Source organism: Zonotrichia albicollis, chromosome 2 (genome assembly GCF_047830755.1).
Source record: "Zonotrichia albicollis isolate bZonAlb1 chromosome 2, bZonAlb1.hap1, whole genome shotgun sequence".
Lineage (NCBI taxonomy): Eukaryota > Metazoa > Chordata > Aves > Passeriformes > Passerellidae > Zonotrichia > Zonotrichia albicollis.
Genome location: NC_133820.1, coordinates 59,888,856 through 59,906,578, shown reverse-complemented (window position 1 = coordinate 59,906,578; position 17,723 = coordinate 59,888,856). Strand labels below are relative to the sequence as shown.

Here is a 17,723-nt window from a genome sequence, read left to right as displayed (position 1 = left end):
GGGGGAGCTGCAGGCACTGTCAGGGACCTCAGGTGCCGAAAGGAGTCTGAGGAGGGAACACCTGGGGTGTCCTGGTACAAAGTGGGTTATGGATGCTTTTCTTGCGCTTCTGCTTTCCTCTTTCAGTCCAGTGGCTTGTCTCCTTCAAAGTGTGCACATCCCATTTGTGTTCTCTTTTCCCTGCAATCTTGATTTCAGGCTACCAACTGCCATGGCTTGGAATTCTAAGCAGGCCATGTCACGAATTTCCTTAAACAAATCTTGTCACCCTGGAACGAGAAATGAAAATGTAGGAGCAGGTTAAAGTAGTTATTTCAGACATTGGTGACAGCTATTAAGATTTGGAGAACCTAGTTCCTGAAGTGTGTGAGGCACTCTCCCATTTTCAGCTGAATTTCTTTGCAGTACAAGGTCATGCTGTGCATGTTCATTGCTGTTGTGACTGATGTGTGGTAGACAGATATTTTTACCTGAGCTTATTTTGGGAGTTGTGACATTGAGGGTATTTTTTGAACATTTTGACCCAAATACATAGAAAATATTACCAATAAGTTAAAATTTAAGTGAGACAAAATTAAATAGTGTTGTTCAAATTAGCCTAGGTGTTTCATGCACTTACATACAGCATACTTGGTAATCCTTTGTGCAACATCAATACATTTCTCTACCTTATAGTCAGGAAGAAATGACTTGTAGAAAGTTGACCTCTGCTTATGCACTCTCTTACAGCTTGGAGTTAATTTTACCTCTCTACAGTAATGCCATGCAAACTCACAGATTTCTCTCTTATTTTGTAGTTCGGGAACACGTGCTACTGCAATTCAGTTCTCCAGGCACTTTATTTTTGTCGACCATTTCGAGACAAAGTCTTAGCCTACAAGAGTCAGCCAAGAAAAAAAGAGAATCTCCTTACATGCTTAGCTGATCTCTTCCACAGTATAGCCACCCAGAAGAAAAAAGTTGGAGTAATACCTCCCAAGAAATTTATAACAAGATTACGAAAAGAAAACGGTAACTTTTTTTTTCTTTTTCTTGTGTAACAATTACAGCATTTATGATTCGATTCTGAAGCTGACACAGTGTATGCCAGCTAAATGCCTGTGTATTTGTGCTCTGTAGAGTGCCTATATAGAAAGTGCTCTTGGTTCTGTAGTATAAACGAGAGGTGGCCCCAGAGTAAGGGTGTAACCCTGGAGCAGTTTTGAGAGGGAATCCTTGTTTCTGTGTCTTCAAATAGAGCTAAAGTGCATTGTCGTATTGTCACTATCTGCCTATGAAATTGCTTGCTAGTTTTGTTTCTCTGGGAGTTTAATATTTGTAATCAAAATTCACTGTAAAACCTTTGTTCTTTATTTTAAAAAAATATTTTTTGAATGGAGGAATCAGTCTCCCAAACTGAGTGTGTGGAAAGACTTGCCCATAAGAATCTAGATTAAAGCCCCCCACCTTTTTAAATTGACCTAGAATTTATGCAGTATGTAACTTGACCTTCTTTTAAAACCACTAAGTAGTTTTGGCAAATTGTTTTTCGTCATTATCCTAAATTTCAAGAGATTTCTAGGGATTTTTCACATTTCTTGTTTTTTATCTGCAGGCCTAACTTGTCAGAACGTTCTAGAAAATTGTTTGATGTTAAAATATAAATGAAAGCTTGTAATCTGCTACTCAATTTGGATACATTTTTATAAAAATACAACTTCTTTTCCTTAAGGAGTAATTACTATATTTAAATAAACTGTATGATGTACTATACTTAACGCTGCTGCAATAAATGTGTTCAGACTGTTGCAGTCTTTTCCAAGACCATGAATACACACTGAAAAAGCATTTAAATGATGACTATCTCTGTAGTAAAAACAAGAAATAAAATATTACGATGACATTCCTAGTTTGACATGGCTCTTCCAGCAAATGCACTCCATGAGCTGTAATGATATTGTTAAAAAAAAGCTCTTGGGTGCTGTATAATCACTTGCCTGTGCAGAGCAGAAAACTCATTCCCTTCTTTGGCACGTATCCTTGGGTAAGTGTGCTTGTGTTTGATACATTTACAGAAACAGTTCATTATAACAAATGCAGAGGATCATTCAGATGGAAAGCAGAAAGCAAACCACGGGAGCCATTAAGTTCATTATAGAAAGTGTTCTTTGTAATGTGTAGTTATGTCATGCCACTAAAATTCTACGCAGAGCAAGGCAATTGGAAACCCTTCAGTAGAGAAGTCAGATGTAGAAGTTCAACCCTTGTAGTTTTGGGCCTCTTTTAATGATGATACTCTCACCTTTTGTACAAATAAATAGCTACATTCAGGCTGCAATTACACGGGTATCATATATGCTATTAAGTGCTTACTGTAAGGGTATATGATTTTGAGCCTTAAAGAAGAGTTAGTTTAAGAACCAGGTAGGTGTGCAACACCAGTCTAGAGTCTCTTCAGTCAGTATCCAGCTACACCAGGGTGATAACTGAGGAGACAGTCTGAGTGTATGCCAGACTCCAGAGCTGCTGCTCCATCTTTATTTGCAATGTCTGAATGCAGCATGGATATATTGTACATCTCTGGGCTGGAGAGGAGCTTTTCATTGGGGCCTGTAGTGTCAGGACAAGGGGGAATGGCTTTAAACTGCAAGAGGCCAGGTTTAGATTAGAGATTAGGAAGAAATTATCATCTGTGATAGTCGTGAGGCACTGGAGTAGGTTGCCCAGAGAAGCTGTGGGTGCCCCATATCTGGAAGTGTTCACGGCCAGGTTTGGATGGGGCTTTGAGCAACCTGCTCTTGTTGGAAGGTATGCTTGTCCAGAGCAGGGGAGCTGGAACTCAGTGATCTTTAAGATCCCTTCTAACCCAAGCAATTCTGTGTTTCTCTATTAATGACCTTAAAGTTTAATTGCCTGGGAAGCAGCTGCTGGCTTGAAGTCAGCTGGAGGTGTACTGTTACATTTGCATAAATTTATTCTAATTGTAGAATGAGCAATCTGTAGCTTTCACTTTGCTGTAGTTAATGCTTATTACTGACTGGGCACAAAGCCCTGACAGGCCTCTGGTAGTACACTCTGAAGAACCTCTGAAGTCTTTTACCTCAAGAGACTTGTGGCTCTTGCCCTGCCTTGATTTACTTGATTAAATAAAAACCTTGCAATTGGCTAGATTGAACTCACTTGTCTCAAAAATAGTGTAGTAGTTCATTAAATAAACTACATGGTTCCTACTCTTGCCTGACCTATTGCGCTACTTAACCTCTCCAAATGACCTAGATTAGCATCAAGGTTTCCCTACTTAGCTAATAACCTTAGACCTTTTTTTTCCATTTGAAGTTTATTCCTGGATGCCATCAGGTGAATGACTGTAAAGCTTCCCTGGAGTGCCTGTATGCATTTCAAAACCTGAACTTCACTGAGTATCTTTTTCATTCATATATCCACTCCTGTACACTGAAGACCTGTCTCTTAAAACATTCTTGGACTGCCAGCAAAGTGAAATAATTGCACATTAAAAGATTTGTGTGATACTAGCTTGGGATATAGAATGCTTTTTCAATAGGCAGGTAAATTTCCTCTTAGCAATTCCTGGTCAGAAAGAAAAGTAACTATTACTGAATCTGTGTTATCCAAGATACTGACCTAAGCTTGGCAGAGATAACATAGTCTCTGTAGGAGATCCAGTGGCATCTGGAGGCTGGGCAGAATGACCTGTACCAGTTCTGGCAGCACCCCATATACACCTGTGTTTGGGCCACTGAATTTTTGTGCCCTGCTTTTCTTGCAGTATGGTTCGGTTTTCAGGTAATTCCAATCAGCTGAGTGATTTCTGTCAGTGCAAGCTGACTTGCTGTCCCCTCTTCCCACCCTTTATTTTTTTGGCTTAGTTTATCATGTAGGCATTTTGGGTTGGTGTCGTATTGCCGTGAATGATTCAAGATGTGAAATCTTGACTGGTTTTGAAATCTGACTCTGTTAAAAACCTTTCTGTATCACGGCACTGACTGATCAGTTAGTAAAAACATTGTGTTTTATCTCGCAGAACTGTTTGATAACTACATGCAGCAGGATGCACACGAGTTCCTGAACTACCTTTTGAACACCATCGCGGACATCTTGCAAGAGGAGAGGAAGCAGGAGAAGCAGAACGGGCGCCTGCCCAATGGCACCGTGGACAGTGAGAGCAGCAGCCCCCCAGACCCCACCTGGGTGCACGAGATCTTCCAGGGAACGTTAACGAACGAAACCAGGTGTCTTACCTGTGAAACTGTAAGTTCTCCTGTGCTTTGTAAACACCAACATGCCACGTTCCAAGCTGCGTGCTTCACGGTTCATTTCTCCCAGCAGAACAAGATATCAGTTCCTTTCTTCAGTGATCTTTATGTTTGTGTGAATATTTGTGGTTTTTCTTTGTTAGTAAGAACATTCCAGCAGCCGATGCATGAGTTGTAGGAAGAGACATTTGGTCAACATTAGGAAAATGCCCAGTTGGATTTTTTGTCAGTGTGATCATAATCACCTTCAAAATTTAGATCAGAAAATTCCAAAGTGGTGTGTTCTTAAACGAAGTAAACTCTGTGATTTAAGGGCATGAGGTTCTTCTCAAATTTAATGTCTAAATAACTTAGTGTTGTGCTTACTGATACATCTCATAATTAAGTATTATGAATCAGTTTCCATGGATTCCTAGTTTTTAAATTTAAAGCTGTTGAAATCAAGATACTAATGGTTGGCTTTTGGCACTTTGGTAGTAGACTGGGATTCTAAAAATACCTTCCTGTTCATGAAAAGTAATCCTTCCCTAAACGTCTGTCCACAGGAATTCTTCTAATACTACACCCTGAGAAATAAACTTTCTCTGAGTATGCTGTACTAAAATATTTTTGAGAAGTTCTACAATAAGAGAAAGAATGTATTTCATAAAAACTTAAAATTGGATTTTACCAGCTTGAGAAAGAGTAAAAGCAGCACAATTTTAAAATTACAGTAATTCTGTCATGGTCTATTCCTTAGAGATTGTAAAAAGCTAAATGGCTGTGGGTTTTGTATAGCTTCACGCCAATTTTCTTTAACTTAATTAGGTAATGCAGATATGTCAGCATGACGTTGGAAGGCAGGAATTAATCAAATCTGTATATTTCTCATGTAATTTCTCAGTCTTCTAGAAATACCCATCTCTTTTATTTCAAGGAAAAGAGATTCATAATGTCATGTATAATGTAACTGCAGACTATGAGTAATTTAGGTGCTCATTCCATGCTACCATATTTTTTTCTAGCAGATTTCCCCTCCCTAATCAGTATTTCTTGGCAACTGTCAGTTGTTTCTCTTCTACTTCTTGAGCTGTTCTTTTTTTTTTTTTTCTTGAAACATGAGTTTAGCCTGAGTCTTTTGACACAACTGGCATCATTGCCTTTCCTTACTGTGGCATTATGAATTACTGCTGTCAGGATTTTGATCTAGGTACCGTCCTTAATGCAATTTTAAAGCACTGATACGCTCTTTGCCAGCATATTTTATTAGTTAACAGGTCTGTCACAATTTTGAGAATTCTACTAACACTGCTTAGGGTTTTTTTTTCTATTAGCTGTAGCTAATAGAAATATTCAGCTATTGCTGAACAAGATGATAATCAAAGTAATCTGGAAACTATTTTATCAGGTTCTGTATTTTTAGTATGTCAACTTGTGTCCAAAATACAGTGACCTGGAAATGAGCACTTAAAAACACATTTGGACACATTAAATGGGCAATATTACTGTGAATAATGTCTTATTTTTAAAAAAACTGAGTATTTATGATTGTTTTGGTGCTTATTAGGAGCTGTTGGCATTTAGATTCTTCTGTGTTTAGAAATATAAGCTAAAATGTTAGGAGTACTTGGAAATAGCTCATGTACAAGATTACAAGCAATAGTGGATGAATTTCTGCTTCTTAAGGACAAGACAATAGCCCTAGTATATTTTTAATTTAAATTGGAAAATTATTGCATATTTAAAAATAAAGCATATATTTATATTTATAATGACTGTCACTATCTTTGCTGAAAGTGACAGTCATTATCTTCTAATAGGACAAACCTCCTCAGTGTTCCTAAAATGAGCAAAATCTTATTCTGATTTTGGTTGTCCTGGTTATGGAAAAGTGCATCCTTCCAGATGCACTGTTTCATTAGCCCATCTTAAAGATAAAAACTGAACTATCTAAAGATGCATCCTCGGTTTAAGTATGGACAGTGGAGTATAAGGAACGTAGACAAAGATTTGTGTTGTGAATTAAGCCAATTTATGAAATAAATATGTTACAAAAGGATTGTAAGTTGTTTTTTCATGTTTTTAATGTGGTTTCTCTTTATAATGCTTTCACCCTTCCTTGATAGAGGCAGAATGATGAAGTGAATGTAAATTTTAGGGCTAATTTATAGAAACTATCTAGAAGTTAATTGGTTTTACGGGTTTCTCTCATAGTTTAAGGAAGGATAACAGTAAACCAGAAAGTATTGTAATTGGCTTCATTAAATTTTGAACAGCTAAATGTGGCCAGTACTTCTGCAGAGAAATATAGGGAATTGTCAAAACCACCATATCAGTCTCCAGGTGATGGTCTTGCTCTTGGGTTCAAATGATTCTACAAGGAATAAAATTCTTTGGCTCAGTTCTGCTTTGGGGTGAGAGAAGGCAATAAGGAAAATCCCAGTGTTCTCTCTCATATGAGTCCTACAGAGCCTTTAGCTCTGCTCGATTTTCATTTCTCTTTTTTTTTGTTTTTAACCAAGATAAATCGCACACTTTGTTTCAGCTTCTTTTAAAACTGCTTTCTGTTTCAGCACACATGGCAGTCTCTAGCTGCAAGAGCTCTTTTGCCAGTGAGCAGATTCACATTGCAGTGAAATCCCCAAGTGTAGGAAATAATGGATTCTGTGAGTTTCAGCCTTCTGAGCTTTGTGTTCTGTGCAGCTTTGGTCATCAGAGTGCAGCTGAGCTGTGTGGGTGCGGATGATGTCCTTGACGTGGGAACAGCACACCATCCCCTTCAGCCAGAGCTCTGGAGCATCCAAAGTCCTCACTATTACTCAGATGTTCCTGTTAGGAGCGCTCAGACAGCTTTTTGAATGCATCAGGGCTCCATCCTGCAAGTGCTGAGGTTTTCTGATCATGCCCATCGTTTTTTCCATTCTATAGATGATTGAAATATATAGCACTGATGATTGTAGTCTAAGCATAGTAATGTTTATTTGAAACAGAACCTTTACAAACAGTGGGGGGAGGGAAACTTGTAAGATTCCAGAGTGGCTTTTTCAAATAGTAAGGCTCAAAGAATCTTAAAAATTAAGAATAACAATTTATAAATCACCAACTGTGGTGGTTTTCCCTATTTTCCTGTAGTTTAGGTAATAAAGTGTTCTTTATGTGTAAGCTAAAGCCTGTTTTGCTTATTCCTGGTCACATCTCACAGCAGACACCAGGGTGAGGGCGTTTTCATGGGGGGCACTGGCTCTGTGCCAGGCTCAAACCATGACACCAACATAAATGGAAAAAATTCCACTTGGCTATTCTTGCAATGAAGCCTTTAGTGGTTCCTCATGATCCTTAGTGCACAGTACTGTCTAACCTGAGTGAGGTGTTTTAAGGCCATGTTATCGCAGAGAATGGAAATTGTCCTTTTGCAAACTTCTGTTTTCAGTACCAATCTCTCTTTAACCAAGTAGAACACATCCTTTCCCTCCTCTCCATTGCCCTTACAGCTTTTGTGTGGGATAAAGCTGCCTGGGAAATCTGTATTGTTTCACATAATTTTTTTTTATTAGACCAAAAGAGGAAGAATTATCTAATTGCATGTCTGAATAACACTGATCACATGACTCCCTAATTCCAGCTGTCTTAGCTGAAGACTGCAGCAGCAGAGTATTTTCTAGAACTGATTTTTTTTTTTTTCTGAGCCATTCCTAATCCCCAGTTACAATGATTTCCACCAGAGTTCTTAGTATTATAAATGCAGGTCTGATAATTCCAAGAGTGATTTGCAAGGGGATATTTTGAAGAATTGACCACACAACTAAACCATAATACATCCCCGAATACAGGAAATGTGCAGCACACTGAAAGCACAGGTGACTTTTTTTTCCCCCCACTCTAAACATTCTGGAAGTTTTTCATACGTGTTGTGTGATCTTTCTAAAAGTATAAACATTATACTTGAGCATCTGAATGTTGCAGTTGAAATGATGTATTCTGACTTAGTGGTGTTTTTTGACATGCACACTTATCTCTTGCAAAGACTAGGGACAGAACAGTGGGAGCCCAATCTTCTCACAGGTGTTAACAGAAGCTTTCAACTTAATTTCCTGGGTGTTTGGATTTGCCCTGTGTTTTTAATGCTCAAGATATGGTTGTCTTGACCATCTGTCTTTTTCTTTTTTTCTCCACGTACACTTCCCTTAGGAGCTGTGTGTTTCTCATATCTTGATTATTAGAGAACAAATTTCCACTTCTTTTTTTTTCCCCTTCTGAGTTGAAAAGGGAACATAAATCTCGTATGTTTAAAAGACTCAACTTACATTATTTCCCTGTACCCATTTCACTTTTCCTGCATTCAGTCAAGAAACTGCAGCCAGGTTTCTTTTCTAAAAGCATTTACTTCTGTATCTAGGCAGAGACCATTGTCATGAGTGACATTGAGAATATTTAGATACAGAGAGGACACACTAGCAGGCAAAAGTTAAGGTTGCACATCACTGGTTTTTAAAACTTCAGTAGCATAGTTGGTTTTCAGGGCAGCTGTGGATTTTTTCATCATTTGTCAGGGTTTGTGGTGGAATTTCTTTTATACTTCTAGAATGTTCTGTTTTACTTTCTTGTTAGTCTTACATTTTTGTGAGAATTTTTGTGAAAATTTGTGCTATTCTGCCTCTGTCAGACCAAGCTCAAAGCTCTCATTTGCCAAATTTAGTGTCTGCTGCTCCTTTTAGGAGTATGAGTCTAGCTTGGAAGAAGATTCAGAATATTCATGCTGTTTATTGGGTACACTGTGACATGCAAATACATAACTTTCAGTTCAAGGGAATCAGAGAAGAACAGAAGTGAGAGCACTAAGCAGAAGAATCACAGTGATTCTGTTCTTTTGAAAAATCTGAGGTGTAGAAGAAACTTGGCATTAATATTGTTGATCTGAAATCACAACATAGTGAGAACTGGCATTACATACACCCAGAGGCTCATACACGCTTCACCCTTCTTGAAAAGAAAAGAGAAAATACAGATATCTCTGAAATAGAAAGGCTACTTGTAAAATTTTTTTAAAGGATATTATAGGGTAAAAGATACATTCTGTCAATAGAAAGTGGTACTGAAAAACAGAGGTAAATTAGTATTATTTGTCTTAACTATGTTCTGTTGGGTCTTTTTTTCATGCAGGTAAGCAGCAAGGATGAAGACTTCCTAGACCTTTCAGTTGATGTGGAGCAGAATACTTCAATCACTCACTGTTTAAGGTAGGCACAAAAATCCAAATTTTTGTGATTTCCTTTACCTGTTACCCAGAAAGCAGGACATAAGCTGCCAGTTCTATCTTATGTAGATTGACGTCTGTTCAGTTTTGTTGATATTGTACATTTATATGGATATTTAATATTAAAAAATTAGTGTTTACAGCTCTGGTTTTTTTTACTCAGGGGTTTCAGCAACACAGAAACTCTGTGCAGTGAATACAAGTATTATTGTGAAGAGTGTCGCAGTAAGCAAGAGGCACATAAAAGGTACAGCACAGCTGGGGAAGGAGACAAATAACCCATGCATTCAGTGAAAATACTCTGGTACTTCTTTTGTGTGTCTGTGTAAAGGAGAGAACACCCTTTTCCCCTTAGTTTTTCTACTCTTCTTCCACTTAAAAGTAACTTGCCTTCATTCCTCTTGCTAGAATTCAATGTGTCTGTTTCCATGTGTAGTGAGAATCCATGTAAACTGTTTTGGGACTCCTTTGATCATTATTTATTTTACAAATAAGAAAATGAATAGTCTTAAGACCAGAAAAAAGTCTAAACAAATTGTCGGGGGCTAATAAAAAATAATTGGCAATGTCATTGATTGCATGTGACTTCTTAAACTTAGTTTTGTTTTGAAAATGAAATGATTTCTCCAGTTGCTGAAAGATTCACTTTGGTAGCACTTTTTGTAACTGTTGTTGTTAACTGAGTTTTGATTTCTTGAACATGTTTGATTATTTGTGCCAAACTGCTTGACAGAGCTTCTGGAAATCATCCGAAGCTCAGTGGAAGCCTGAAAACCATGATGTTTGTTTAAAACCAATTCCTGCCTAATAGTTCTAGTCTTGTTTACACCTTTGAAAAACCTGTCAATTTGTGTACTGTGTGGTTATTTATTATCTGAGAAAGTATTTGGCTGAGGGACTGGGAGCTCGGACATGCTCTACTGGTTATGCCACTGCTGCTGGTTATTGGTTTACCATGGATTGCGCACACAGCTTTTGCATATCTCATCTGCCAAGTCTGCCTTCACACATTGCCTAAACTTACTAATTGGTGTCTGGTAGAGGTTGTGGATCCAGGCCTGGCCTGTTTTCTGTTGCCTGAGCTCTTTTTCTGTGTGGGAGGTAATGTGAGCCATGACCAATATAAATTGGGTTGGCATAAACCTGTACTGTAGGCACTTCCATGGCAAAACACAGCTTTGATTGCTTATGTTTTGGGTTTCACATGGGGTGTAGGTTCAGTTTCACTGCAGTTACACTTTTCTTCCATCTCTGTAAAACAGTTTAGCTGTGATGGGGACTACTCAGCTCACAAAGATCATGTACCAGATTTCTTCACCATTGAAAGAGCTCCAATTACCAAACACAGTTACATTGTAAGGAGAGGACTTAGTTCTGAAAAGAGAGCAGAAATTGTAGCCATAATATAATCAAAATATAACGCACCCTAAAAAATAGTTGCTTCTGTCATCTTTCTGCCCTGCTCCAGCTGTTTTCATTGCCTGGTCCCCTTGTGGACAGGTGAGTTATCAAGGAATTTGTCCACAGTCACCTGTCTTTTGAAAACCAGCTGTCTTTTACAAATTTCCTGACATTCTGAAAGTGTGGCCTTAATAGACCTGTCTGGAACCTGGGCTGTATTGCAGAGACTTTTGAGCTGCCTTTTGGGGCCGAAAGTTTGAAAAGGCAGCACTGTGCTGGCCCAAGGCACTTGGCTGTGCCAGGAAGCAGAGAGCTCTGGCTTGGTTGCTCTGTTAGCATGGGCAGATTCATTGCCCAAAGATTTGGAAATCTGTGTTGCTGCCAGGCCAGCTGTGGTTGGCTGAGGAGGATTTGTAGGCACTGATGTGAGATCTCAATACCTCATTCTAGGGAAAGGGGCTGTTGAGCCCTCAGTAGAACTAGGTCACTTTCTGGCTTTGACTGCTGTAAAACATTGCTGCAACATTTGTACCAAATTTTTGTGCCAGAGCTCAGCTTTATCTTGTTTGGATAGCAGGAGGTAGTGCATAACAGCGGGCTGTTTGTGTCCCTTGGAAATTTTAAATGAAGGGCTTGGAAATGAGTGGCTAGGAAAACTTGGGAGTAATACTTATGTGACAAAGTGGTGTAACAAAGCTGATTTTAAAGAGCTTGTTTGACTTGGCTGATTTACTGGGAAATTCAGCTGGAACAGGACCTCTGAAATAGCTCTGTTGCAATACCTGCACTGTACATCAAGTGGGATCTAGGTTTTACTTTTGGAACTCCGAAAAGCTATGGGTAGATAGACTTAAAAGTTGAATTCTATGCTGTGTGATCTTTATGTCTAAAATACTATGTGAGCTCATTAAAGCTGGTTTTATATACTATATCTTACTGTTTTAAATATATTTTCAGTTCCCTCTCTCTCTTTCAGTTAAAAATCTTTAGTTTAACAACGCAATAAACTTTTAAACATCTGATTGTTTTGGTTTCTTTTAATGGTTGCAAATGTTTTTAAAGACTTCAGTAAAACAAGTTTCTTGTTTTTTGCTACTGACTGAATGTTTAGGATGAATATTGGAAATACTCCTGGATTTTTGGCTTTGTTCTTTTTTTCAGGATGAAAGTAAAAAAGCTGCCTATGATTCTAGCTCTCCATTTGAAGAGATTTAAGTACATGGATCAGCTGCATCGATACACAAAACTCTCTTACAGAGTAGTTTTTCCTTTAGAGCTTCGTTTATTTAACACCTCAGGAGATGCCACCAATCCTGACAGAATGTATGACCTTGTTGCTGTGGTAGTTCATTGTGGAAGGTAATTACTCCGCTATAAACAAGGGGTTTTTTAATAAACAAAACTGTGCTTAAAAGAACAACACAAAGCCCCCAGTGTCATATAAATCAAATAAAGACCTCTTAAAAAGTAACTAACTTTTTTAGGAAAAAAAGTGTTGTGGGGAAAAGCTATCAGTCCTGACAGAAATTATGGCCTTGTTGCTTTGAGTGATCATTGTGAAACATGGTCACTGTATTTCACATCACAGATCTTTATATGAACTTAACTGTGTTTAAAAAAACAACACAAACCACACATTATCATATAATAATATTTAAAAACAGTTTCTAAGGAAAACAGCTTTCTTAGGAAGGAAAGCATTATAGAAAGATTAATTTATAAAGCATTTCCTTTAGGGTGTGGTTTTTTCCTTAAGGCTTGAGCAACATTTTCTGAAATATATCCATATATTATGAATTTTGTTGATTACTTTGTTTCACTGCTTTCAAAATAGGACTGTTAGATTTATATTTGATTTTGCTATATTCAACAAATGTTCTTGTGGCTTCAAGAACATTTAAAACCAACTTGTTCTACAAACTGCTTGTTGAGTGGATAAAAGCCTCAAGTTGAAAACTTGAAAATTACGATTTGACACCTAGAATTGCAGAATCATTTATATTGTAAGGTGAAATACTAAAACTCAAAGCAGGGTAACTTTGACATTAGATTAGGTTGCACTGATCACAGTTTCGTAGCTAGGAATCCTAATTTCACTTTCTCTTTGGACAATTTGCTCCACTTATTCAGTCTTTTCACAATGACTAAAGAGTAGACTTAAGATAAATAGATCTCAAATTGGACAATTTTGGAAAAAAAGCCTTTGTGCTGTAGTTTTCTGGGACACTCTTGTTCTGGATTATAGGGGAAAATCTTTCAGGCCATTCTGACCATTTCTGCTTTCTTGGGGAGTTCTCCATTCTTGGAGCCATGAGCAGGAAGGAGATGCCCACGCTGTTTTCATGGAGATCTGGTGCACAGACATCTCCCTCAGGATGGCACCTGACCTGGCACAAAGAGCTGCTGGCCAGGCGTGGCAGTTCCAGAGCTGCTTCAGCACTCTCAGTTGTAAGGTTCAGCTGTTTCAGAAATTGTGCTGTTTCCTTACTTGAAACCTGATGACAAAAAAGGCACTCCTACAGTTCTGGTGGGTTGTTTTTTCTGGCACAGTCGTGGAGAAATTTCTTGTCTGCCATAACTGAAGAGGCTGAGCATTGTTACAGTTTTAACTGGGAGCCTTTCTCATTGCTGAGCTTCTTGAGACTCCTAAACTGCCCATTTAATTCAGTTTCTGTTTACAGTGGACCAGAAAAAGAGACTGGAGAAGAGCAGCAGCTCTACAGGATTTTTCTTTCTGAAGATCAGAAATAGTTTGGGATCTGTTCTGTCTCTATGAAATATCAGAATGCTTTATTGATTTCACTTCTCTGTCTCTGTTTAAGATTTCATTTACATTGTCAGTGCCTGTGCTGCTCTTTCCTTATTTGAAATCGTAATACTTTATTTAGCAAAATAAGTATGACTATTGTGAGGATGATCTAAGTAGAGAGTTAAAAAAAAAAAGACAAGACACATCCAAACAGAAATTGTAGTGGTAGCCATTTTAATTACTGTTAAATGCTGCTTTTCTACAAGAAAAATAATAAAAGGAAATGCATCTCCACATGTATGTAAGTTATGATTTATATTCTTTCCCCATTTTATTTTACAGTGGCCCTAACAGAGGACATTATATTGCAATAGTGAAGAGTCATGATTTTTGGTTGCTTTTTGATGATGATATTGTTGAGGTAAGCCCAGCCAGAGCACATGCACCTCTCTTGTGGATCTGATTATTTAAAGTAGAATGACTGGTGTGCTGATGAAAAGAGGTTTCAACCCCAGTCTAAATGAGCAATAATTGTGTGTGCAGAGCTGTGCCTTCCAATTTGACTGTACAATGCTTTGAATTCCATTTAGGTTTTTAAAAAGAAATTCTTTTGTTCATGACCACTGTCTTTCACCGTTGTTTAGTAAACTGTTCTGTGGCAAGACAAATAATGATACAGATAAATTGGGTTTTAGTTTACAATACATAGGAACTTAATGCAATACTTACAACAACACTTAAGAATTTATATATAAAACACATAGCTGCTACCCTCTGTGCAGTTGATGGCTGAGGAAAAGTTGAAACATAACAAGTTGAAGAATTATTTGGATTTTATTGTGTTATGTAGTGATGTGAAAGTTAATTTGGTTTTACAATAACTTTTAGAGTGGAACCTAATTTTATGTGTATATTATGCAAGACACTCCTACTTCAATTTTTTTGTGTTTTTACATGCAGAAAATTGATGCACAAGCTATTGAAGAATTCTACGGGTTGACATCAGACATCTCAAAGAACTCTGAGTCTGGTTACATCCTCTTCTATCAGTCCCGGGACTGAGGGGGAGCCGTGGTGAAGAGAGATTCTTGTGTCTCCCATCTTCTTGTCCTGGGGTGGAGCAAGCACTGAAGAGAAGGAAAGCAGGGAGCTCTAGGGGCAATAGCACAGTTTGCACACAACTAAGGAAAGAGTTTGGGGTTCTTAAAACGTTTATATCATTTTCATTTTATTTGCTCAGGTATCATGCTGACTACACATCTCCACTGCATCCCATGAAAGCAAAAAGAGAGATACCAGCCACACTTGCAGGAGCTTTCCTTTGGGCAATGCCATCTCTGTGGTCCTAGTTCAAAGCCCATTGAAGCCTTCCATGGACTTCAGTGACCTTTGAATCAGGTTTGGTGCAGTTAGGAGCGTTAGAAATCTGTATTTTATACAGACTTTGTGTAGAAAAGGTAAAGGATTCCCTGTGAAGTTAGTTTCCTGTGCTTAGGTTTGAAAGAGTGAGGTTTGGAAGGTTAACATGTAAGCAAGAAGTTATGTCTGGGCCCAACTCAATTGCCTTCTTGATGGAAGTGGTTTACCTGAGGGTGTGAAGTGGTGTCAGGGAGGCAAGGATGCTTTGCTTCTCTGGAGAAGCTTACATTATTTATAACGTGTGATCGGGAACAATCAGTCAAGGTTATGGCTTTTCATCTCCGTATGGGGAAAGATTTGGTTTGTAATAGTTTATTTTTTATTTATGAATTATTGTAACTTAGGATCTTGTGTATTGTCCTTTATTCTAACAAGTATTGGAAATTTTATATATTCATTTGAATTTAAACTAATTATGTTTAAATATTAAAGGAGAGACAATAAAAATTACAAAAGCGACGCCTACAATATCTGAAAATTTTTTAACACAGAAGAGAGATTTCTTTCTGGAGGAACTGGTATCTAACTCAGGTACTTTATTTAATAAAGTCAGAGTAGACTCTTCCCATTAACGGGTGAAAAAAATGATGTAGAAGACTTAAATCATAAGAAAACGTTGGTGCAGTGGTGGTATACCAGTCTTTTTAGTTCTTTGATGATTTGTTAATGGTTCATACTCCAGGCAAATTAGAATGATTTGGATCGAAGTAAATCATTTTAAGAATATTATTTCCTCTCCTAAAAGCAGATCAACTTCTGTTAAACATTAAATTAAGTCTGAGTAATAAGAAGAAATTGGTTTGGAATTTCATGAGACTGAAGGTATACCACATTCTTGTGAAAGTAATAATATTTAAGTCTTGTATAGTGGAAATTTTTTGAAACTAATCAGTTTACCTTGCTTTAGGCTTATGAAACAGCGTTAAGAATTAAATCTTGGCAAAACACCTGATCTGTAAGAAATGTGAACTGTTTGACACTCTTCACTTAGGAGTACATTGTCTGACAGTAGCTGAATGTAATTTCTGGAAGGTCATTGGATGTGCATTCCAGATTATGGCAATCAGGTCTTGGTCCTTGTCACTCCCTTGTCAGCTAGTGATTTCTACATTACTGTAATTTTCTAAGGTTATTTTATTGGTACTGTTACAACTTTTAGAAGGAATGTCTCCTGTCTGCTGCTATAACTTACTATTTACTTACCTGTATCTTTTAGCTCAGGAAATGACTTCACCTATTCACTCAGTTGAACAAATCTTTAACAGGGTCACTAAATAAATTGGGCTATTTAGCAACTGTCATACTATAACAAATCGCTTTTGTAAGATGCAGAGTTTCTAACACCTTGGTTTGGCTAGAATTCTTTTATAGAAGATTATGTATCATATTAAACTACCAGCATTGTAAAGTAAAGGCTAAATATTCTGGGAGGTGTAGAAAAATATGATTGGATTTTTCTGAAAAGATTAAAATAATGTTAACATCTATTTTTGGCTTTCAATAGGAAAAGGTTTAAGGGGTAAATCAGTTGCATAATGGTGCATGTTAGAAGGATGAAGTCCTTTGCATACTAAAGGTACAGTATTGCAAAAGAACTGTCATATTACCTTTTGCTAATTTGTTTGGTCTTTTTTTCTTTTTCTTTTCTTATTTTTGTTTTTTTTTTCTTTTGTTTTAATGTAGTTGAAAGCTGAGGCTAGTTGATAAATGTTTTATACTTTAACAAAATTCAAAGCATTTTTGTTGTTTCACTGGTTTTACTCCTGCTATGTATTTTTATAAGACACTGACTTTTATTTTGTATAGGGGTTTTGAGATAGTATTCCAAATTACATATTTCGTTTTTCTTTTAGTGCAGCTGAAATAATCATAAGTTCTTCATTAAACTGATATCAGAAGCTGCAACTTAAAACAGAATTAAAAGAGACAGAAATACGAAATATAACTGATTGGTATGTAAAACATTATAGGATTTTTTCTTGACTGTAATACAGTGAGGAGTGTGGGAAAGTTGTCAGTTGTTGTAAATGGTGGAATTTATTTGCTGTGTACCTATGTAAATGTCAATTGGGATTGCAGTCCCTTATTTTGTATATTGGAGCAAAAAACTTCTATTAAATAAAGTTATGTTCTCTAAAGATACATGCTGTATCCTTTGTGGAGTCCAGATGATCAGTCAGCTGCCTTTTGTACTTTATGATGTTTTTTTTTTTAAAAAAAACAACTATGTGGAACTTGCTGTGTTAGGCCAGCTGCCCTGAGCCCTGGGCAGAGAGGTGTGTTTAAATACACTGCATTAAGTATTTTAGTGTGTTGTTAGCGAAATCACAGGGTGGCAGCTGTGTTTGGTGTGGTGTGCTTCTCTAGCAGTAGTTTTTGGTAAGTCCTTGGTCTCTGAGCTAGAAGAGAAGGGAGTTTTAAATCCTGTACTTCCTGGACTTCTTCTCCCTTAAAAATAAATTTGTCCCTTGCCACAAAATACGTGTCCGAGTTACCCAGGGGATTTCTTGGGTGGCCACCTTGTGGGAGGGAAGACAGAAGGAGAGAAAAATGGGAGAATTTACATCATTGACATGTGAGAGAGGACAAAGAACAGGAATCCGGCTCAGGAATACAAGCTGTAGCTGGTTACAGTATTCATGGATGATCCGGGATCTTTCTTTGCTTG

At 37.5% G+C, this 17,723-nt stretch overlaps 1 protein-coding gene across 1 annotated transcript in view; it reads left to right on the top strand.

The window, feature by feature from the left end:
* USP12 (ubiquitin specific peptidase 12) overlaps nt 1-17,197 on the top strand; it is a 33,107-nt gene extending 15,910 nt beyond the window's left edge. The window contains exons 3-9 of the mRNA XM_005482502.4: nt 798-1,011; nt 4,022-4,248; nt 9,393-9,469; nt 9,650-9,733; nt 12,049-12,246; nt 13,979-14,057; nt 14,597-17,197. Of these exons, the coding sequence (XP_005482559.1) occupies nt 798-1,011; nt 4,022-4,248; nt 9,393-9,469; nt 9,650-9,733; nt 12,049-12,246; nt 13,979-14,057; nt 14,597-14,698 (981 nt within the window). The 3' untranslated portion in view covers nt 14,699-17,197. The remainder of the gene's footprint in view (nt 1-797; nt 1,012-4,021; nt 4,249-9,392; nt 9,470-9,649; nt 9,734-12,048; nt 12,247-13,978; nt 14,058-14,596) is intronic.
* The last annotated feature ends 526 nt before the right edge of the window (nt 17,198-17,723 follow it).